Below are 24,233 nucleotides of genomic sequence, written 5' to 3'. Positions count from 1 at the left end.
TTATCTTTATAAAGTTTTTCTTGGCTTACAAACAAAAAGGAGCAAAACCTCACTTCACATTGGCATTCCCTCACAGTTCCCACTGCCCCGCCTCAAAATGTGAACATCCAATCAGCTACTGCCACGCAATTTGATGTAACGTGGGACCCGCCTCCGCTGGAGACTCAGAATGGAGATATTCAGGGTTATAAGGTCAGACTCTGATGACTATGTGGAAAATGCTTTTAGTGTGACTCTCATGAAACTTTTCTGCATGATGGTTGTCTGTTGACCTCCTATGACTTATTTAGACGGTATTCTATCTACATGTGGAAAAATTGCTGTCAGTAATATATGTGTGTGTGTGTGTGTGTGTGTGCTCTTGTTTTTGTGACATATCAGAACACAACTCTGTATAATGACATGGGTATGACACAGGTATTACAAGGAGAGGGTGACTTATGAGGACATAACCCATGTCCACATTTTTCAAAACGCTTATAAATCATACAGAATGAGTTTTTTTGAGAAAGTAAAAATGCACAAAGTTTCCTGTGAGGGTTAGGGTTAGGTGTAGGGTTGGTGAAGGGCGATAGAATATACAGTTTGTACAGTATAAAAACCATTACACCTATTTCACAAAAACAAACGTGTGTGTGTGTGTGTGTGTGTGTGTGTGTGTAGGATGTACTAATTCATATTTTTTTTTATAATGGATTTTCATAAGTGAAAATGTCTGGGCTTGACACACAGGCAAAACTCTAAAACCTGTATGTAAAGGTCAAAAATGATTAAAACACACATGAGTGTGAGACCTGTTGTTTTCTACTTGCAGATTTTCTTTTGGGAATATAAGCGGAAAAAAGAGACCGAGAAACTGCGGACTCTCTTCCTGCCAGAGGGAGGGGTGAAGCTCAAGAATCTAACGGGCTACACCACCTACATGATCAGTGTTGCTGCTTTTAACGCAGCCGGCGATGGGCCACGCAGCCCACCGACCAGAGGAAGAACCCAGCAAGCTGGTGAGGAAACTTTAGGCAGTTCTCTCCTTACCTGTCTTGTCCAGGACCTTCATGCATTATCACAGAAGTTAACAAAAACACTTGTTCTGGGTTACGTGGTGTACTAAGTACTGTAAGACCACTATCGTAACTTCACTAGATAGACTTTTTTCCAGTTTTAAAGCTGAATGGAGTCATTTTAATAACTGAATCTAAACTAAGTTATATATGGTACACACATGGACAGTCGGTCAGAAGTTTGTAATGGTGGAAACTATTATAAACGATTTCATTATTTGTCCAAGACCTTCTGGAATGTGAACCACTGCTGAAAAATGGCCAGAAAGTATCAAGAACTCAACAAGTTTTCCTGCATCTAATCAGTCTGCTATCTGCGTTTGTTTGTGTTTATAGAGTTCGCTCTGATGAAGCGGAGTAATTTCTGCCTTATTCAGCCTTGTGGTTTTCATTCGGCATGCCTATGAGTTGGCTGTGGGACACAGTCTCTAGATTGTTCTCTCGTTTTGGAGGAGATGTTTCCCTGGAGTCTGAGTGAAATATGCTTTTCATTGGATTGCCACAGAAGTGACTGTTTTTGTCATCTGATATTATAAAGTTGGCCATGTTGAGTTTCAGTGTCAAAATTAGTTGATGGATGAAATAGCTTTCCGGGCCGTTTTGTTATGCGTGGCCTTTTTTCCCTCTCTTTGCTAGTAAAATTCAAGGAGGGGAAAGATGAGGAACAAAGTAGAGCGTATAATGGGACAGAGGACATAAAAATTATATTCTGGAGCCTCAAAATTGAATGGTGGAAATATACACTAGGTTTATTCTTTATTTTTTCTTATGAAGAAAAGATTTGGTTTGAATCAGTCTTGCAGATTCGTTTTTGTTTTGTTTAGTTTGCAGTTAAGACCACTTATGGTGTCTGGATTAAGTACTGTTGACATACTAAAGAGTATTGTCTTTGCTTGTGGTTACAACTACATATAGCTTGATTGTTTTTTATATATCATAAATCGCTCTTCAAGAAAACACTTTGACTGGTGTTAAATAGTTTTGTCTCAAGCTGTGGAGCTGAAACACATAGCAAAGGCAGTACAATAAATCAGCAAGTGTCTGACAATCTTCTCACAAGCTGTGTCTGTCTTCCTTTCCTTAATCAGAAAAGATTTGTCTCTATATTATATCTGCTCTTTTTCTGTTTCCCCCAGAGATAGAAACAGGCACAGAATGACAGGTAATTTTGTTGTAGCTGTTTTTTGTTCCAAGAAGGTTTTAAAGTCTCAATTCCAGGAAAGGGAGAAAGACAGACACGTTTAAGCTATTGAGACTGTCTCTCCTGATTAGCAGATGCTTTCTCTTTCAGCTCCCAGTGCTCCCAGTTTCATTCATTTCAGCGAGCTCACCACCACCTCTGTCAACGTGTCGTGGGGCGAGCCTGTCTTCCCTAATGGAATCCTTGAGGGTTACAGACTTATCTACGAGCCCTGCATGCCTGTTGATGGTCAGTGCCTTTCTCGTTTCATGTATAGATTTCAGATTTCATGTATAAAACCTTTAGCTTCAAAGCTCCTTTTTCTGACACCTTACTAGCATCACCAGATAACCGTGAGTTTAATTGATATAGCCAGTAGTCAGAAAATAGAGACTGTGTGTGTGTGTGTGTGTGTGTGTGTGTGTGTGTGTGTGTGTGTGTGTGTGTGTGTGTGTGTGTGTGTGTGTGTGTGTGTGTGTGTGTGTGTGTGTGTGTGTGTGTGTGTGTGTGTGTGTGTGTGTGTGTGTGTGTGTGTGTGTGTGTGTGTTTGTTTGTGTGCAGGTGCCAGGAAAACACTTTCCTTCCATAAATCTGCTAACATCAAATTGTGGTTATTGTAATTAGTTGTGGTCCACAATTAATACTTGCCAGTGGTGGGCTAATTGTAAATTTACTAGTTACAAACATTTGAACTGCCCATTAAATTATTTTTATAATATATATATATATATATATATATATATATATATATATATATATATATATATATATATATATATATATATATATATATATATATATATATTAATATTGTTTTGCTTATTTATGACAAACAGCACAGGTAATTTTTCTATCACTTACAAACAGTATTATTATAATACAGTATAATTTATATATTATTATAATGTTTAATACTATTTTGATTTTGTTTCTATTAAAATTTTTTGTCCTAATTTAATTTGTTTTTTAATAGTTTAGTTATGTTTTTGTCTTTTTTTCTCATTTTTGTTTAATATTTCTATTCATCTTTATTTAATTTAGTTTTTACATTGTTATTTTACATTTTAGTTTTACTTTTAGTTGATTATTTTATTTGTAAGTTGAAAGTTTTATTCTAATATTTATATTTTATATTAGCTTTGACAATTATTGAATTATAATTTTTTTTATAAATATATATATATATATATATATGTGTGTGTGTGTGTGTGTGTGTGTGTGTGTGTTTCTAGATCTTATACATGTATACATCATCATATTTGGCTGAGATACGACGAAAATCTGGAATCTGTGGGTGCAAAAAAAAAATCTAAATATTGAGAAAATCACCTTTAAAGTTTTCCAAAATAAGTCCTTAGCCATGCTTATTACTAATCAAAAGTTACATTTTGATATATTTAGGTTGGAAATTTACTAAATATCTTTATGGAACATGATCTTTACTTAATATCGATTTCTAGCTTAAAGAGAAAGTAGATAATTTTGCCCATAAAATGTATTATTGGCTATATTGCTACAACATATATCCTTGCTGCTTACTTCTGTTTTTGTGGTCCAGGATCACACATTTTCATTTTGGTGACTGTCAGTGGCTTGGTCTTGACATAACAGAGTTTTTAGAGTCTCTAAAAATGTACAATGCACATCAAATGATCTCTATTTCAAGTCATATTAAACACCACAAAAATAATACAATTACTTGAAGTATAAAATTAGAAAGAATAAAATTGCCTAATGAAATTACCAACCAAATTCAAAGCCATTTTGCTTGCATTTAGCACTTGATGAGTGTTAATTTTGGACCTTGCGATCATTATTCGGGGGCCAACAGTATTGTTGGGATCTACGCCCACGTGTGAGTGTGTGTTGAGCCCCTGTTGCCTGAACTAAAAGTAGTGTGTCTGTCTAGAGTCCTCAGTGGCCTGTGTCGACTGTCTTCACTCCCCCTCCCCCCCAGGCGTCAGTAAGATCGTGACGGTGGACGTGAAGGGGAACGCCCCTCTGTGGCAGAAAATCAAAGACCTGGCGGATGGCGTCACGTACAACTTCCGCATTCGCGCCAAAACCTTCACCTACGGTCCGGAGGTGGAGGCCAACATCACCACAGGACCTGGAGAAGGTCGGTCTGCATGCTTTCTCTGTGCCTCCTAACAATTTCAGTCAAGCAATTCCTGCAAGTTCATGTAACCCCATTGCTTGTATCAGGAGCCCCGGGCCCTCCCGGTGAGCCCTACATCTCTCGATATGGCTCCGCCCTTACCATCCACTGGACCAATGGGGATCCTGGGCGAGCACCTATCACTCGCTATGTTATTGAGGCCAGGCCCTCAGGTGAGATTATTTGCACTTTATTATATTTTTGTCACTAGACTGTGCAGCCCTCCAAAAAGTCTTGGTTCTCTTTAAGAAAACTTGGTTTGCAATGTGTCCAGTTTCCGCTCGTTCTCCAATAAACAGTTACAAAAATAAAGCACAAATAGATATTGAACAGAAATGGGCTAAACTGAAATCAGTATGGTTTTACAGTGAAAAATAACATTATTTTCTGATTTAAAAGAGCCAACTCAAGACTTGTATTCAAGAAATTGAGTAAACCAGTGTCTCTGACTTTAAGGCCCACGCTTCGCATGAGATCCATTTGGCAGCATGTTCATCAGCTTAACTTCTAGATACAAATTCTCCCAAACAATGAAGAATGATTCCATATGCGTCAGTCTGGGAAAAAAATATGCTGACGGCAGCTTGTGTCCGATGAAGGAGATATATTGATGTGAGTCAAAGCAGATCAGATTTCCTCAGAGACTGAAGAGAAGCTGTGCTCGAATGAGAAAAGAGTGGGTTCTGGAGGAGGAGCAGATGGGATTGATTTAAAGAAACTGTGTGTGTTAAAGACCCATACATTAGGGTGATGTGTGCCAGGCCATCTTTGCATGTCGTTTATGTGCCATAGAGGTGGAATATTATTCTCACTCTCTGCCCTGAAGATCTCTTCCTGTAATTGCTCTAGCAGACCTGGCACATGATACCAGCTTTATTTTTCTGTCTCTCTGCACTGCAAGCTGAAGGCACTTGGGGTTCTCGGTAGTACATTAAACACATTAGACATAGATGAAATTATGTGATCTATATTGTGATGAAATTGTATTTGAATACTGAATTATTAACCCTGACAGCTGCTTCAGTGTTAAACACACACACACAAAAACAGTACCTTCTTAAAGACACAGTACATCCCCGAAAGAACATTTGGTAATGAATAACATTTTCACTCCCATGTTGTTTCAAACTTGTATATGGATTTGAAATGACATGAAGGTGAGTAAATAATGACATGATTTTCATAGTTGTGTTGCTCTAATGTCATCAGACTCCTAGAACGTATGACTGATATAAATTATGCGACTGTGAATGACTAGGCTCTTTTTATTTCTTAAAAATGTTCCAGATGAAGGCTTGTGGGACATCTTAATCAAGGACATTCCCAAGGAAGTGACATCGTACACCTTCAACATGGATATCTTGAAACAGGGAGTCAGCTATGACTTCCGGGTCATCGGGGTGAATGATTATGGGTACGGCTCTCCAAGCCAACCGTCACCATCTATATCAGGTTAGTTCCTCAAACAAGTGAAAATCGATCTGAAATCATACCAAATTATTCTAATGAAAAATGCACCCGTTTTAAATTCCAGCGCAAAAAGTGGCTCCGTTCTATGAGGAATGGTGGTTTCTGGTGGTGGTGGCTCTGGTCGGCCTCATTTTCATCCTGCTTCTTGTTTTCATCCTCATCATCAGAGGCCAGAGCAAGAAATATGCCAAGAAGTCTGACTCGAGTATGTATTTATCCATATATTCAAGTTTGTTTCCATCCATCCATCCATCCATCCATCCATCCATCCATCCATCTATCTATCTATCTATCTATCTATCTATCTATCTATCTATCTATCTATCTATCTATCTATCTATCTATCTATCTATCTATCTATCTATCTATCTATCTATCTATCTATCATTCTGTGTGTGTGTGTGTGTGTGTGTGTGTGTGTGTGTGTGTGTGTGTGTGTGTGTGTGTGTGTGTGTGTTTGTGTATGTCAAAGGGTCATTCAGGGAAACAGCACTGTTGTTGCTGTGACATCATCAGTGTGGTATGTGTGTGTAAGTGTGTGGTCAGCATTTCTGTAGTAAGAGCAGACAGACCACAACAGTACTGAGGGGTGGGACAGTCATGTGGCTCACTAAACATGTTAAACAAACTGAGGGAGCATGAGAGGCCCAGTTTGTGCTTCCACACAAAAACACACTCCATCACACAAATGACAACCACACACACACACACACACCATTCACACAACACCACCTGTCAGTCCATTACTGTTTTATCTTAATGAGGGTGTTCAGCTCCAAAAATAACAAAGGTTTAGAGATTATTTGGTTTATGGCCTTGTGGTTTTGGTGGCATTGCATCCTGTTATCATGATTGACCCCGAGGACAAAATTAATTTCTGTTTCAATTAATTTAGTAAGACCCAAAGCATCATCTTCAGCAGATCAAAATTTGTCACATCTCACTTTTGGTCCAAACTGTGCCTTAATGATCTCTTAATGTCTCCATATGTCATCCATACAGGCAACAATTCCAACTGCAATGCACTGACACATGGAGAGATGGTCAGCCTGGACGAGAGCCGCTTCCCTGCCTTGGAACTGAACAATCGACGACTGTCTGTCAAAAATTCCTTCTGCCGCAAAAATGGCGTCTACACCAGGTCAGTGGAAGTTTCTCCCCTTGTCTGTCTTTCAGAGTTTTTAATATGAGCATGCAGGTTTTCAAGCTGAAATATAATGTCAGCTACTGAGTCTCGTATTACAACTGGAATGGACATAACTAAAAATGACTCAGTCTAAGAACAGCAATAGATGCAATTTAATATGCTAATGTTCCCCTTTCACTTTGCCCAATAGGTTTGATAATTTTATATGAAGTAGTAAATCAATTATCATATGTGCTTATTTTGTACTTTGCACATAGAACTATTAAACTCCAATAAAGCTTTAACCACGTGGCAATAATGAGGCATTTTTTTTTTTTTTTTGATAGCCCAAAATCTAGGAGTTTCTCGTTCATCATGGAAAAACTGATGGGATTAGCAAATGGCTCTACCTTCATAAGATCCTACTTTCCATCATAAAACTCAATATAAAACGTTTCTGTTTCCACTAATAAGAGCATTTCTCTCTGACAAGTCACAGACTAAGTGCAATAACAGATTCTGGTTCATGACCTCACCTACACTGCCATCGTTCTTTCTGAGATGGGACAGTTTTAAAATATATGCACAAAACATATATTATTACAACTAATACTATGCTTAATGTCAATTTATTTTACGAAAAATATGGATTTGGTGGCATAGGTACTGCATTAGAAAATGCATTAGCATTTTTTAAATTTTATTTTATCTTATTTTGTATTTTATTTTAGTTTATTTATTTATTTAAAATTATTTTATTGGCTATTTTTAAGTTGCACATAGAAGTTAAATATTGCAATATGTTATATTTTGAGAATTGTCAAACAATGCCATGAATAGGTGCTCACACTAGGTGTGCCAGGTGTGTAGATCCAGTTCCATTTGAGAAATCTGCCCTATTATCATTGCTTAGTTCTCAGCCTCTGCCTTCCCTCATCCCGGGTCACCTTGAGAAGAATCAAAGGTCCTCCAGTCTTTAAGGGGAGTCCAGGCTCTTTCCTCTGGCTGCAGATTAAGTGAGAGGTGTGGGAGGAATGTGCAGATGAAGTTCCACAGGCTTTGTTCTCTCCCGGGTGGAGGGTCTACAGAGCCCGAGTTAGATGGCCTCACTGGCTGAGAGGATCAGGAAAGTGAACGAAGAACCTCAGGAAAATCTAAGAGAAGTGACAGGAGCATCAAGGTGGAAAGAATCGGACGGTTGATGTATGCCTACTGCAGTAGGTCTGATGTTATAATCTCGGTAGTTATGGCATTCTGTAGCTCAAGTAACACAATACAGAGAGCTTCTCTTCTCAAGATACTGACAGGATTCAAAGACTGCCTGCTGAGAAGGAGGTCCGTGATTTGAGGAAATTACTTTCTTCTGTAGATTACAAAAGATGTTTAGCATAATTATCATTCTTTTTTTTCCTTTTTCTTTTTTAGAGACGGACAGTTGAACTGCCAAAATATATAGAAAAGCAACATTTTTATAATATTCGAAAAATTGTTCTGATGCCATAAGATATAAGATGTTCTGCTGTGTGTGTTAATAAAAAATGGCAATACATAATTATAAGTAGAAACATTAATATAAATAATAAACATAATATAATAAAATAAACAGGTGCCAGGGCAGCGGAATATATGAGAGACCACAGTCTTATCTTATCTAGTGATATGAAGAGTGTAGTTTTTAAAGCAAGGGAAATATGTGATGTGCTTTAACTCATCACATTTTTGAGACTTTACTGTTCTGGACTGTGGAGAGCTGACCAGGCCTGTTTACAGCACACACACACACACACACACACACACACACACTCGCATGCTTGTATTTTTATTTAATTATTTATTTACTTATTTTAAAGAAAATCTAAGACAAATATAAGAGAAATAAATCACAATGATATGTAGGAGGAGTATGCAGTTTGCAGTAACTATATATCTCCATTATATTTATGTATTCAGCAACTAGGTTTGTGTTTCTTTTGCAATCATGAATGCAGGTTTGAAAAGAGAAAAGTGCAAATAACTTGACTCACAAACAGACTGCAAACATGGATGTGGAGTTTGTTTTGGTTTGGTATTAGTGGCAGAGAAAATGATACTTTTTGGGTTCTGAAAAAAAGCATAGTGACACGTATAAAACACTTACAGTAAACTTATAGAGTAATATAACTATTTCATGTTTTCAGGCTGAAAACAGCAGTCTGTTTTTATTTATTTATTTTATTTTCTTAGCTGCTCTACAGTGCTGTACCACAGAGACTTAATTATGCAGAAAAGCCTTGGAGCTGGCATCTTACAGAGTCCCATGATGCTCATAAAGAATCCCCTCTCAATACAAACTCACACTGTACTTCATTCACCTAACAAAGACACAAGTGTCTGCAGCTGGAATTACTGCCAAATCTTTTCTAAAGATGTGTCATACTGTCAGATATTAGATATTGCTGTGTATATATGTTTGTGTGTGTGTGTGTGTGTGTGTGTGTGTGTGTGTGTGTGTGTGTGTGTGTGTGTGTGTGTGTGTGTGTGTGTGTGTGTGTGTGTGTGTGTGTGGTGAAATGTTTATTTATTAAATAATTCATACATACACTTTTATAAAAATAAATACATGTGTGTATATATATATATATATATATATATATATATATATATATATATATATATATATATATATATATATATATATATATATAATCAAGTTGGACATTTAGATTTCTATATTTAGTATTCATCCTGTGCTTATAAAAATGGTGATGTGCCGTATTTCCACTCAGGTCACCTCCTCGACCCAGTCCAGGCAGTCTGCACTACTCAGATGAGGACGTCAGCACCAAGTACAATGACCTGATCCCAGCAGAGAGCAGCAGCCTCACAGAGAAACCATCAGAGATCTCAGATTCACAGGTAGCAAACGTTCTGGAATGAGTCTGTTAATATATGTTAAAGGGACAGTTCACCCAATAATTCTGTCCTCAATTCATGAGACTTTAAAGCTTTAAAAAGGACACAAATATCCATAAATGACAACTTTTATTATATGTTTTCTGGTTATGGTGCCTTTGCCTCCTTTCTAAAACCTGAAAGCTCCAGTTACTATTGTACATTAATTGTATGGGAAAGAGCAACCAGTATCTAAAAAAAATCCCCTTTTGTGTTCCATAAAAATTCTGAAAACAACGTGAGGGCGTTTTGGGGTAAACTATCCCTTTAACCTCCAAGCTGAATTTCTAATGCTAAATCTAGTGACGTTTATTTAGAAATTCCTTTATCACACACTTTTATTAGGACAAGACTCGCTGTGATGAAACTTTCTCAAAAGTAGGATACAGCCCTGCAGGAAAGGTCTGTTATACCCTACTTCAGATCTTACTTGCGCATGGCTTCAATCCAGGCTAGGTCCTGTGGGTGTTTTTTTTTTTTTTTGGTCATGTCCAGAACATTCTGCTGCATCCTAGTTCATTCTCTCCAGACTTTGTGTCCTGAGGCACAGTTTGGAAAATCTGTAGTAGACTTGAGAACAAAACACAGTGTGCAGCACACAGGAATTCAGAGGTGGAAAGTAACGAATTACATTTACTCGCGTTACTGTAATTGAGTAGCTTTTTTGTGTACTAATACTTTTTAAAGTAATTTTTTAAATCTTTAATTTTACTTTTACTTAAGTATATTTTGTTTGAAGTATTGTACTTCGCTACATTTTAAAACACATTAATTACTGAGTAAAAAAAAATAAAAAATACAAAAAATAAATCGCTCCCTGGAAACTACGGCAGTAAATAATGGGCAGGAGGGCAAACTGGCGCTAAAATCACAAGAAAGATGCAGACGGACAAAACAGGCGTTAGTGGTGCAGACACCACTGAAAACAAAACCCCGTCATATTCTGAAGTTGAACCCGAAGGAAATGAAGTGAACCTCTGGCCATATGTATGCTCTATTATGCAGTGTAAGCTGTACTTGCCTAGGAAGACCAAACTAGCAGCTTATAAAATCTCGACAAGACATCAACCATTCGCAAGAATGTAGAGGTAAGCTAAATAATTGCATCGTTGCATTGGTGGTTAAAATGAAGCTTTGACATTTTAGCAAGAGGTTTTGCACAAATTAGCCAAAAAGACAGTGGTGAGGAGTGTGCTATTTTTTGTTTTAATGATGTGCGCGCGCATTTATAGTGCATTCTTTCACTGTGTGATTCAGTCTCCTAAAATGCATTTAGAATGATCACAAAATTGAAGATATAGGGGCAGAAGATTAACATATTTATATAATTTCATATATTAAATCAAAATCACACAAAGAATGCCATCTTTTCCTCCAAAAATCATTATGAATATATACAAACATATATATAACAGTTCAGTAAACAAGTTAATTAAGAGACTTGTGTTTTAGACACCATATTGCCTTTTTTTTTTTGCTCTATTTCTACAACAGAAAATAATTCCAAACACAGCCACCAAAGCACAGTTTTGCGTCTCTGAGCAACGTGACAGTGTTTCGTTCCTGAATGAATCAACCGTTTAAATGATTCGGTTCAATCGCAATGACTCACTTATTAACAGTGACTTGCTGACACATACTGGCCATTTTAATTTCACATTTAAAGTATCTTTTGATTTTTTTTTTAATAATTTCTTATCATTTCAAATGAGTATTCAACATTTTATGTCTTGTATATCAAAACATTATTCATGCATTTGTTACTGCAGGTTAAATGCATTCTTGTCCTGCACTAAACAGTGTAATACATCTAAATGCCACTTCCAATGAATCTTCTGCATTTCCTCTGCATTAAAAGATGAGTTTGTTGATACTGATTTGCCTGGTAACAGCCCAAATTTTTTATTATTCTAAATAACTGATTCCTTTAATTAAAAACAACTAGTTTGAGATTAATAGACCTATCCCAGGGGTGTCAAACTCAGTTCCTGGAGGGCCATAGCCCTGCAGAGTTTAATTCTAACCCTGCTCCAGCACACATATCATGTAGTTTTCAAATAAACCTAAATGATTAGATTAGCTGGATCAGGTGTGTTTAATTAGGGTTAAATCTAAACTGTGCAGGACTGTGGCCCTCCAGGAACTGAGTTTGACACCCTTGGCCTGTCCCATTTTTGACTCCCTCCCACTGTTAAAATGTAACTAAGTAATTTTTACTATAGTAAATTTTAAGTGAGCTACTTTTTACTTTTACTTGAGTAGATTTTTAGACTGGTACTTTTACTTGTACTTAAGTAAAATTTCATTAATGTAATGGTACTTTTACTTGAGTAGAATATTTTTGTACTCTTTCCACCTCTGCAGGAATTATAATCAAACAAATACTCACACAGACACATACAGATTAAAGTGTGAGAACTGGAAGGCTTTGGTTGGACTCTCTCCACTTCTCTCAAGTGACCTTTTAGCTGGCATGATGAGCAGAAAGCATTCAGTTTGAGCTGTGTGAAAGTCTAGCATTGGCATTTACTAAATCAAACTCGCAGACTGGCAAAGAGAGCAGGAAACACACACATCACGCTGTTTTCTTCACACATCTATCTTTCCAATGAAATATGGCTGTGCAATATTAATCTATTTGTAGTCGTTTTCAGAATCATCATGCCCCCTATGATTTGGGGAGTGGATAATTTTTAATGACGTCTTTGAGGTAGATTGAATAGAATGATTATTGTAACAAGGTTCGCTCATGTTGCTTGCAATTTGTAATAACCATTTCCCAATATACTGTAACACAAAAAAAGTTATTTATAACTTTTTCCCAGTATAACTGGGATATACAACTAATATAAAAAAAATATTATGGCTTTTATTTTATTTTATTTTATATATTGTTGTTGTTGTTGTTGTTTTATTATTTTGTTTTATTTAAATATATTATAATTATTATTGTTATTATTATTATTGATTCGGAGTCTTAGGTGTACATATATTTCAGCTTTAAATGTAGTTAATGCAATCCCATTTTTGAGCCAGAAATATATTTTTAAATATATTTTATTGCATTTTATTTTTCTATATTTCTCTTTCTTATTATTCATACTAATAAATAATGTTTAAAAATATCTGTTAGTGAGAAATAGTTTATTTCCCAAAGGATTTTAAGCATTTAACTTATTAAAACATTTTACGCACTTTTACCAGTATCTCCCAAAATGCACATCATGTCAAACAAAAGCTGTAAACTTTTCGTCTCCTCCTTGCTCTTCGCTGACACCTCCTGCCACCACCTTCTAGACTCTGGCATCCGGCCACCTTTGACTTGTGGTTTGGAAACAGAGCACCTCCTGTTCCCCTTCTGCTCTTGCTAAAGTCTGGTATCATCGCCATCGAGCAGAGTAAAGAGACAGGCTGGTTTTATTGAGAGGATAACTCCAGGCTATTGCAAATCCATTGAGCTGACTCCAAAAGAGCTAGAGCCACCACAGAGACATATAATACTGACATTGTTCAGGAACTCTTAAAGACGGCTCAAATTCATTTGGCAAGCCAACAAACCTGAGCACCTAGCTGAGGCAGCTCTGGGAGATGAATGAGATGTTGGACAGGTGTAATTCTGTTTAGTCTTGAGTGTGTTGAATGGACACCAAGTTTGTTTTAAAAATCAGATTTTGAGCTGCTTTTGGTTTTGGTTGGAAGCGCTGGCACTACGGCTGCAGCTAACAGCAGGGATTGTAGGGCAGCCTTCCATGTCAAAGCATCTTTGTTTTAATTGGCTCTCTGATGATCATCCCAGCATCACTGGGAGATTCTTCCCAATGAGAGTCTGAAATGGCTTGTGGAAGTTCTTTCTCATGGAAAGTTTTTGCTTCTCATCAGTCACTCTTATGTTATAGTAAAATGTTAGATTTAATTTGGAGAAGTGTGTGCATTTTGCTGATATTTGATGAAACATGGCATAACATGGGCTGGACCATATATCAAATACAGATAATAGTGTAAATTTGCACTGTTTTTGCTGCCAAACCTAAAAAAGTAAAAGTAACTTGGGAATTGGAATTTAGCAAGTATTTTTTTTTCTTATATTAAAATTATATTTAATATGTGATAAAAAAAAAAAAAAAAAATATATATATATATATATATATATATATATATATATATATATATATATATATATATATATATATATATATATATATATATATATATATATCCTTAAATGTTAGATTAAAAAAATGACTTTTTTTATCACAAAAAAAAGCTAGAAAAATAAAATAAAATAAAACAGTGCAAACATTTTTAAATAATAAAATTTTTACTGTATTATATTTAATACATTTAGAAATGTTTACACTTATGGTTACATTTTCTGTTTGAAACTGATCCCTCTGTTTGAAAGAAAAAATAAGCAAAAAAGGCATTTGAATTCATTTCAGAGTATATACATACAAGTTGTTCTCATAAATTGACATGTCCCTTGCAGAATATGCAAAATGTTAATAATTTTAACAAAATACAAGGGATCATAAACATTGCATGTTATTGTTTATTTAATACTGTCTCAGACAACAAGTGATTCAAGATAAAATAATAACTGAATTTATTGAAATAGCCTGGAATCTTAGTAATCTGTGTTGTTCCCTGGATGATCCATGTCGGTCTTTCTGTTTTATGATAGTTGTTCATGAGTCCCTTGTTGGTCCTGAGCAGTTCAACTGCCTGCTGTTAAAACTAAAGGGTGTAAACTTTTTGATTTGGATGATCAGGGTAAATTGTGCTTATTTTGTCTTCTGGGAAACATTTTAGTATTTATGTAGCTTCTTAAGTCATACCAAATGAAAATATACACATCATCATCCTGTTCAAATGTTTACACCTTCTGGCTCTTAATGCATTGTGTGGCCTTCTTGAGCATCAGTAAATGTTTCCACCTTATAGCTGTGTACAAGTCCCTCAATTGCCCTGAGAGTGAAAAGTTGGAAAGGGTTCAAATATGCAAAAGATGCCAGGAAAATCAAAGAATGTGCAGGAGCTGAGGATTTTTCTGAAGAACAGCAGGCAGTGGAACTGCATGAACAACCATCACAACACAGATCATGCAGAAAACAACACAAATTATTAAGATTCAAGGGGTCATTTTTTATGAATTCAGTTAATATTTTGTCTTATGGAGTATATACAGTATAAACATCTGTTATGTAAAATAGCTTATTCAGGAGAATCGCTCTTATTTTAGCATTTTCTACAAGGAGGAAGTAAACTTATGAGCACAACTGTAAATACTGTGATCAAAAGATTGGTGTTGATATAAGGTGTTTTAATGTTTTTGAAATAAGTCATTATTCTCACTTAGGCTACATTTACTGTTTTTGATCATAAAAATTTTGTCAAATATTATGACCATTTAAAATAATTGTTTTCTATTTTAATATATTTTAAAATGTAATTTATTTCCATACTGCGAAGCTGAATTTTCAGCATCATTACTCCTGTGTTCATTGTCACATGATTCTTCAGAAATCATTCTAATAAGCGGATTCGCTGCTCAATAAACATTTCTTAAGATTATTGAGTTGAAAGCATATTTTGCATACATGTTTTAAGATACTTTGATAAATAGAGAGTTCAAAAGAACAGCATTTATTTAAAATAGAAATCTTTTGTGACATTATAAATGTCTTTACTTTTTTTTAATCAATGCACTATTAATCAATGCACCATTGCGTAATAAAATTACACATTTCTTACAAACTTTTCAACAGTATGAAGATATAATTTTTGGCTATATTGCTCAGCCCTAATAACAGTGCATCAGAGATATGAGTGGGGGTGGGTTCGTTTTGTTGGTCACACTGGCCTTAAACCTAAATCTAGTGGCCTGTGTTAAATTTTTTAGGCTTTTTTGAGTAGATTAGTCAAAAATATCACACATGTAATGCCTCTTTAGTGATGCATCAGCTCTGTAAGGCTATAAACTACAACCTATAATCTTGTGTAAAAAATATTTAGATTCCATGTTTCTTTTGCAACTGTCACAAGGTCAGGCTATAGTATCTCCATCTAAATGTAAAGGTGAAGTTTCATTCATTTTAAAGGGATTTCTGTAGGGCAAGGGCTATACTCAGAATGGGATTTTCTGTGAGGGAACGTCTTGCCCCACTTTATATCTCTGCAGGAGACAAAACATACATGCCAAACAACCAGCTCCAGTAAGATCAGATCCTCCCATCTGAGCATTAACCAGACCCATCACAATCTGTCATCAGCTTTTATTATATTATTATTAATTACTTGAATATCTTGCTGAAACTTATTTTAGTAACTTCATGAAGGCGTTAATTAATAGAAGGTCTTTAAGATAAAAAGCAGGCAGGAATCACACTGACATCATAACCAAGTTTTTTTTTTTTTTAGAATTTCGTTTGGTGTCAGCATTGCTTTTATCACAATGTACTCTTTTTGCAACTTCTACAGTGTTTCTGTCACAAGCTACTTGTTACATAGGCCTTTAACACATTATACAATACAATCAAAATACAAACAAGCTTGAAAATAATATTGGTATTGATTTTAGTTGGATTGAGAAGAAAGAAAAACAGGAGTGGATGAATGCAGACAAACATTTTTGGAGGAGAGAACAGCTGTCATGTCCTGCATGTGTCAGCGGGGGAGGGCAGGAGTAGGTTACGGCACTCTGTGTCAACCGACGTGTTTTAATGACCACACACACAAACACACACCATGTCAGCATGCAGCTTTAGTTCCTGAGCTTGGCTTCGCTGTCAGGTCACACTGAACAGAAAAAAGCTTTCAAAGCTGAATTGCAGGGCGTTTTGTTTGCTGCTTATTGAGTTGTTGAATTTGCTGGTATGACTGGAATGTGTCTCATTAGAACACTGCAGTTGTTAAAGAAGCTGAAATCAGCGCTTGCTCAATAATAGAAGCATGATGCTAGAAAAGTCCATAATCAATATTACTTTAAGCTTTATGCATGTATGTATGCAAAATGGATGTGAAATGTCCAAAAAGTCCTATATATATATATATATATATATATATATATATATATATATATATATATATATATAAAATTTATCAAATTAAATGTAAATGGGAGACACTGTAATTTTCTTTGTTTTATTACAGACATGCATCTTGATCATTGAAAAAAAAAGGTGAAAAATAAAAGATCAAAATGCAGAAATATTTAACTAAAGCTGCATTGCATCTAATAGTGGTAAATTTGTGGGAATTCCATGTAATTCAGATAACAAAATTAGATTTTATTAGATTTTCTCTTATGTACAGAAAGACAAAACAATGTGCCTTTCTTTATTTTATCATACAGATTTCTTTTCTTCGTCACATGTCTTTCTTTTTTAAAGAAAAAAAAATGGATGAAAGAGATTCAGCAGGTCTTTGGCATGAATTCTGCAGCTCTTATTTTAGGGGGATGTGGTTAGCTAGTTTGGGGGAAACTGCTTTCCTCTCTGGAATTTGCACAGAGGCATGTGTATCACATATGTGTGCATGTATAATAACGGTCGACTGGAGAGATCTGAGATTTGTTAGTCTTTTCACTATAACAGAGAAAGACGAGGAGAAATCTTGAATTGTTTCGCCAAAAATATACATTTAATATAGTGGTCTTATCAATGTGTTTTGTTATAGTTCCGTGAGAAGTAGAAGTGCAAGACAATTCTGCATGATTGCTTGTTTTCATTCATTTCACATTGACACATTGTCTATAAAAGACCTTAAATGACAGTGTTGCTCTCAGACAGGGTGGGTTAAATTTGATTAAAAGAGTTTTTTTGGTTAATAACAGACTCAAAGGTTGTGTCAAACAATGGAGTCTAGCTATTCATAAAGATCAGAATCAACCCCTAAAAGCAGCATTCAGAAATTCCCAGACTGAATTCCTGGCAGAGGGAGTGCAGAAGGCGGTGGTGAGGATAGACAGGTTTTCTTAAAATGATATGCAAACCCTAAAAGCCTGAGATGGTTCTTCTCCCTTATTTTCAGTTTTCTTCTCTCCATTTGGCAATTCAAGCTTGTGTGACTCTGTGGTGAACTCCATCAGCCAGCTCTAGAAGTGTGAGCCAGATATGTCAGAAAGAGAAGAGGGAAGGTGTTGTAATAAATGTGGTGGTAGACAAAGATTCATAGAGAGCTGATCTTCATACAGTTGTCCATTGTTCTAGTGCAGAGTGCTGTCTCAACAAAGAGTGTAGGAGAATGTTCCAAAAGAAAGTGTTGAGAAGTACTTCCAACCCGCATTACCCTTACAAAAAAATATCATGGTCCTAGCCTGCTGATAAAATATAATGCTATTATTTTGAATTTCCAAACATTATATTTTAAATAAACATGTGCAATCATGCGTTCCAATGCTGTATAGTAGGATCCAAAAATCTTTTTATTTTATGTACATTTTTTTTTTAACCAACGTGTTAAGGCATGAATTTAAGAATAAATATGTATGTAAAAAATACATTACAAACACTAAATGTTAATAATGATTTTTTTTTTTTTTGGATTAAATTGTTATAATAGTAGGGGCTTGTTATGAATAAATTGTATTGAATTAATATTTCAAACAAAACTGATATTAATTTATTTTTTTTATTTTTTTGTGACGGTAATGCACCATTTTTAAAAAGAAGCCATTGTTTGTCCCATGAAATATGACTTAGGGCCCATACTGCACTGCTTTAAACCCCATGTCTCTGTTTACCTCTAGGAGGCGCTTGTTTTCTCCTTTAAGACTGGGGGCCTCCATACTCTTCCAACTCAAAGGGTGAGGACATGCATTGTGCGTTGACTGACAGGAAGTTTATTCCTAGTGCTTGTCCATTCCTATCCTCTCCATAAGATTTATGCATACATTGTCAAAACCCCACCACATTGACGTGTGACCCCCTAAATACAGCATGTGATTGGTACTAGAGAGTACATTGGTTGTCATAAAGCATTGAAGTTATTTTTAAATGATAGACAGAGCCTTTTTTTGTTGTTCCTCCCACCCTTTTTGGCTTTTCATTCTTTTTTTGGTCATTTTGGACAGATTAAAAGTTAGGTATGTGGTTTGTTGAATTTCAATACATTCTTCCCACAGTAAATAAAGCTTTGATAAGTTGGAGAAGGAAATAGAGTCCAATAGATTAATTTATTGCATATTCTTAATTTATTCAGGCTGTTGTCATGTATGTTGTCTTTTTCACTTTGCAAAAGCAAATTAAAAAGAAAGACTACTTGCAAAACAATGTTTGATAAAACTAAATCTAAAAGTTCTTCTGGTCTTAAGAACTCGTCTGTGTCCCCTTTAGATTATATATACTGTAAAGCTTTACAGTTTTTTTTTTTTTTTTTTTTACTGAGCAATGAACTGGTAACTTGAAGTTTGTTTTACCTATATGCAGTGATGTTGATCAATGTATATCAGATGTTTTGTGATCGAATGAATAACAATCATTTTCACCAAACTCACACTTGTCAGCCATGATTCTGTCTGCTTTATTAACACCCATTTAAGCCAAAGTTTTGTCAATTCAGAAACTTCTACTATATTATTAGCAAACATTAGGGTTCATTCTTAAGATGAACTAGCCACAAATTTGATCAATTATAATAATCAAAAAAGTTTTTTTTTTTTTTTTAATGTTTTTAAAAGACTCTTTTATATCTCTTATGCTGACCAATATAGTATATAATATTATGATATTATCAAGATATTAGGTAATATTCTAAAATATTATTACAATTTAAAACAACATTGTAATATATTTTAAAATTCAAAGTATTCCCATGACCTCAAAGCTCATTACTTTTTTAGAAATCATTTGAATATGCTGAATTGAAGCTTAAGAAGCATTTTTTTATTATCGCCAATTTTATAAACAGTTGTGCTATTTAATACTTTTGTGGAAACTGTGAATTTTCAAGATTCTTTAAAGAACAGAAAGCTCAAAAGAACAGCATCAATAGATCAATTTAATGCATCCTTGCTGAAAAAAATTTAATTTAATTTAATTTATAAAATAAAATAAATAAATAATCTTACTGACCACAAACTTTTGAACATTAGTATATATATAATTAATGTGAAAATTAAATCAGTAATGGATACAAATAGAATATGACAGAAAACATGCGACCCAATTGTCAAAGTGACAAATAATGATTCTTTTTAGTGTGACTTCTGGTTTTGTTGCTTGATCCCGGACACCTCCTCAAATCATCTCCCTCTTGAAATTGAGATTGTTGAAGTGATTTTGTCTCCATCATTCATTCTTTTTCTTTTTTTCCACCCCAGGGCAGTGACAGCGAATACGAGGTAGAACCGAACCGACAGAAGACACATTCATTCGTCAACCACTACATCAGTGACCCTACCTACTACAACTCCTGGCGCAGACAGCAGAAGGGAATCTCCCGAGCACAGGCCTACAACTACACTGAGTCAGAGTCTGGAGAGGCCGAACCCTGCGCTCCTCCACCGCCTCTGCCCCCTCTACCCCCTCTGCCCCCGTTCCCCCCACAGCTCAGTTCCCCTACGCCCCAGAGCCAGTCCCAGACTGGCAGTCTTTTTAGACCCAAGGGCAGCCGGACTCCCACTCCATCCCAGCAGAGCTCCAACCCACCCAGTCAGCACAGCACACTTTATCGGCCCCCAAGCAGCTTGGCCCCAGGCTCCCGGGCCCCCATCGCTGGCTTCTCCTCCTTTGTTTGATCGAATGAAGATATCGGTACATGGAAATTCAAAACGAAGGAAGGGGATCTCTTACTCTCCCCAACAGCTGTTCAAACTCACGTCTGTTGAAGAATGACAACAAACATCAGCCCTGGATCTGTTGTGCTTTACTTGTCATTGCAAGCTGATCTTTATTTTTGTATACTTTCTTTGATCACAGTTTTTTGTTTAGTTTTTTGTTTTTTGTTTTGTTTATTTGCTTGTGTGTGTTCAGCGTGTTTTGCTTATAATGAAAGACAATCACTTGGAAAGACACATAACCGCATCAGTGAGCTTTGTTTGTTTTGGTTTAAGTTTTTCTGTGCTGTCTAAACAAACTGCATGACTATTTTATTGTTCAAACAATTCCTTTCGTTTGCTTTTTCATTTTGTTGTTATTGGTTCTTTTGTTTAATTGAGTTCCACAAAAGTGTACAACACCAACACCAAGTTACGAATGCTGGACAAAAGCACCGACACATGAAAAAGAATTTAAAAAGGCAATGGAGAAAATCTCAGCACTTGGACCACATCAAGACAAATGCTAAATGGTGTTTTTGACTGTGGTATTTTTGTTCTTACACGGATAACAAAGTACTGCAGTAATTACGAGAGGTTAAAGTTCATTTGACTAGAGACTATGATAAAGACCCGCCTGCACTTATCACGTTTGAGTTGGAAAGCCAGCATCATTTATTGATGTCACAGCTTTCACCAGTGCTCTGAAAAGACCAAAGGTCAAATTAAGTGCTTCATGCTAATCTGTGCATTGTATGTTTTTTCGGAGGTAAAATGTAGATTGTTTGTAAAGTTGAGCACGAGTATATTTTCCATTGTAAAACTTATGGAAGGCCAAATATGTAAGATTCACTATGATATATTATTATACTATTGCTCTGGATTCATTCATATTCAGAGCTATTCATGTTAGCAGCAGGTGTGTATGTGTGTATGTGGTGGGCGGGAAAATGTGTTGCTCCTTTTGATTTGACTCTATGATGTCATCCTGAGCTTCAGGTTGCATTTCTGCCGAGCAAACAGTAACGTTGGACACTAACGTCAATAAACAGTAGCGGATATCGGATATTTGCCAGCATCTCAGATGGAGCTGGATTTCAAACATACCAATCACCTTCAGGTTTTTCCTTTCCTGATCATCTGGCAAGACCTAACGTCATAGAAGCTGACGACTTTTCAAAGATTGTGCAACCAAGAAAATGCATTGTACCTGTGAACTTCGGATTTTTCACCACTTTGCTTTGGCGCGGCTTTTCAGAGTTACTGAAGATAAAAGAAAATGGACTAAGGGACCCAACACGATGCCAACAGAGAACTAAACGGCACTTGCACAGCTTACTTGTGAGGTTTAATGATGTTGTTTGCTCTTTCCTTTCCGTGAAGTGATTTTACTGTCTGTATAAACAAGGTCAATCACATGCTCAGTCTGCCTGAACACAGTATATTCCTAAATAAATTATGTTTTCTGCAAACGTTATTGGTTTGAACATTGAAGAGCGCAAGAAATTAGCATTCATGGTTATAATGACTTACGTAGGAGGGGAAGTGGGTAAATCTAAGTACAAGTGTCCTTAAAATTACATTACTTAAGCTGTTGAGACTTTACCACAGACACTATGACTACGTCTTTGCCAGGAGCAACTGAAGAAAACAAGTATAAGTATAACAATATAAAAGTTCCTATTCCATATAGATTTATTGAGATTAATGAGTTTTTGTCCTAACCAATCTGAATTTTATTTGTGCTAGTACAGCTGTCAAACCAACATAGCCATATGAAGCTGGATAACCATCATGAGCTTCCCAGCTGGTTAACCAAGTAATTCTTGCTGGTTAAAAATCCTGTCAAAATGTACTCACAACCATGTTGTTCCAAACCTGTATGAATTTCTTTCTTCTGCAGAATATAAAAGAAGCTATTTTGAAGAATGTTGGTATCACAACCATTTCGGTTCCAAATGTACTTTCATTGTTTGGACAAAAAATACAATGAAAGTCAATGGGAAATTAAACTCTCTAGTTAGCATGGGCAAATTTGTAGCAGGAAACTTGTTGCACCTGGTTAATACAGAGTCATTTGGCACTGAGAGCAACAGAGGTGGCCACATATTGCAGAGGTGATAAAAACATCACACTAGTTTACCATTTTAGGAATAACTCCATGTGGATCAGGGGCTTAAGTTGTGCTTCAGACAGATGACGGTAAATACACATAGCATTTATTAGAGTTGTGAATTTATTAGGCTTAATTACTATCTTTATTGAACAAAGGGTTTGCCAGGTAGGATGCGTTCTCGGATGTGTTCCTAGATCTTTTGTTGGTCCTGGAACAACATTCAGGTCCAACGAACATATTCCAAACTCCGTTTCATGGGAATATACCTTGGCCAAATGTGCAAATCTGCAATTGCAGACCTTAACCCTAACTCTTATGTCTGATAGGACTGATAGGATTGTTGCTCCAGGGCCGATAGAGATGTACTACTTGGAAAAATCACCATCAGAGAATGAGTTTTATTATTTCATATTTTTGAGTTCTTTTGTACTAACAATGTGTAAAAATCCATCTTAACCCTCTGATGGACATATATGTGGCCTGTCACTCAAAGTTTCCCATCCTGTTTTCTCTGGTTGGGTTAATGAGTGCGGATAAATCGGATCAGCAGACCTGTGAAATCTTGTTATGTTGGAAGCATCTGTTGCCTCCAGCCATCTTACCATCTCACTGCTCTCTCAAGTTTAGAGAGAATAAAGCCTTGTCAGTCATGATTCAATTTATATTCTGATCTAATTGATATCCTTTTTCATTTTTGTGGTGACAACTGCAAAAGTGATATGAACTCTTTCCACTTTTTTCCTTACAAATTGTTTTTTTTCATCCTAAGTATGGCACAAATGAGACAGAAACCCCTGTATTTATACATTAATGATGTCAGAGGCAAAACAGAACAGGAATGTATCTAAATGGAGGGAGATCCCATTTCATATTCATCCCTGCGTAAGTCAGTTTTGTGTCCTATTAAACCTAATTTCCTGCTTAAAGAATATTGTCTTGATTTAAATATAGCAGATTAACTAATATAACAGCATAATGGGAAATGTTGGGTCCTAAAAATGTTCCTAAGAACATGACTTCAGTGGAGGAACTTTTTTCAAAGTCAGTGTTCTTCGCCATAAGAAATGTCAAATCAAGCACAGGTGTTTCTGAGCATTGCGTACCTGAAGTCAACTAAAATGACTTCTGACAGATACATGATTAATGTACACCAGTCAAACGGATATAAATGGAAAATATGCTTATATAATCTTGAGTTATATCAGGATTGTGAGTGCAGCGTGTCATGCTATGTGTTTAGATGTTATTCTAAATGGAAAGACATTATCTGAACATATTTTTTCAAGTTATCAATCTAAAAACTGATTTTTTTTCCCCTTTATTTCTTCTTCTTATTATTATTTTTCTTTCTTTTTTCTTAATGCAATCAGGTCAGAAATAAGCAGAGTTAGCACTTTGTCCAATATCTGGGCAACAATTCAATGTTTCATTCAAAGGTACT

General features: G+C 35.8%; 1 protein-coding gene across 6 annotated transcripts in view; it reads left to right on the top strand.

Moving 5' to 3' along the window:
• The window catches only part of sdk2b (sidekick cell adhesion molecule 2b), a 282,939-nt gene extending 260,786 nt beyond the window's left edge, over positions 1 to 22,153 (top strand). Inside the window, exons 36-47 of one of the 6 annotated variants that reach the window (XM_059532735.1) lie at positions 77 to 192; positions 815 to 1,001; positions 2,350 to 2,487; positions 4,196 to 4,357; positions 4,444 to 4,569; positions 5,684 to 5,848; positions 5,931 to 6,071; positions 6,869 to 7,007; positions 9,758 to 9,887; positions 10,269 to 10,325; positions 18,670 to 18,726; positions 20,242 to 22,153. In XM_059532735.1, the coding sequence (XP_059388718.1) occupies positions 77 to 192; positions 815 to 1,001; positions 2,350 to 2,487; positions 4,196 to 4,357; positions 4,444 to 4,569; positions 5,684 to 5,848; positions 5,931 to 6,071; positions 6,869 to 7,007; positions 9,758 to 9,887; positions 10,269 to 10,325; positions 18,670 to 18,726; positions 20,242 to 20,658 (1,835 nt within the window). In that variant the 3' untranslated portion in view covers positions 20,659 to 22,153. Of the gene's footprint in view, positions 1 to 76; positions 193 to 814; positions 1,002 to 2,349; positions 2,488 to 4,147; positions 4,358 to 4,443; positions 4,570 to 5,683; positions 5,849 to 5,930; positions 6,072 to 6,868; positions 7,008 to 9,757; positions 9,888 to 10,268; positions 10,326 to 18,669; positions 18,727 to 20,241 lie in introns of all 6 variants that reach the window. The other 5 variants (XM_059532734.1, XM_059532737.1, XM_059532736.1 and 2 more) reach the window with 5 other exon arrangements.
• Positions 22,154 to 24,233: the final 2,080 nt, after the last annotated feature.

This window comes from Carassius carassius, chromosome 40 (assembly GCF_963082965.1).
Source record: "Carassius carassius chromosome 40, fCarCar2.1, whole genome shotgun sequence".
Classification (NCBI taxonomy): Eukaryota; Metazoa; Chordata; class Actinopteri; order Cypriniformes; family Cyprinidae; genus Carassius; species Carassius carassius.
Note: the sequence above shows the minus strand (reverse complement) of the source record. Positions and strands in the feature narration are given on the sequence as shown.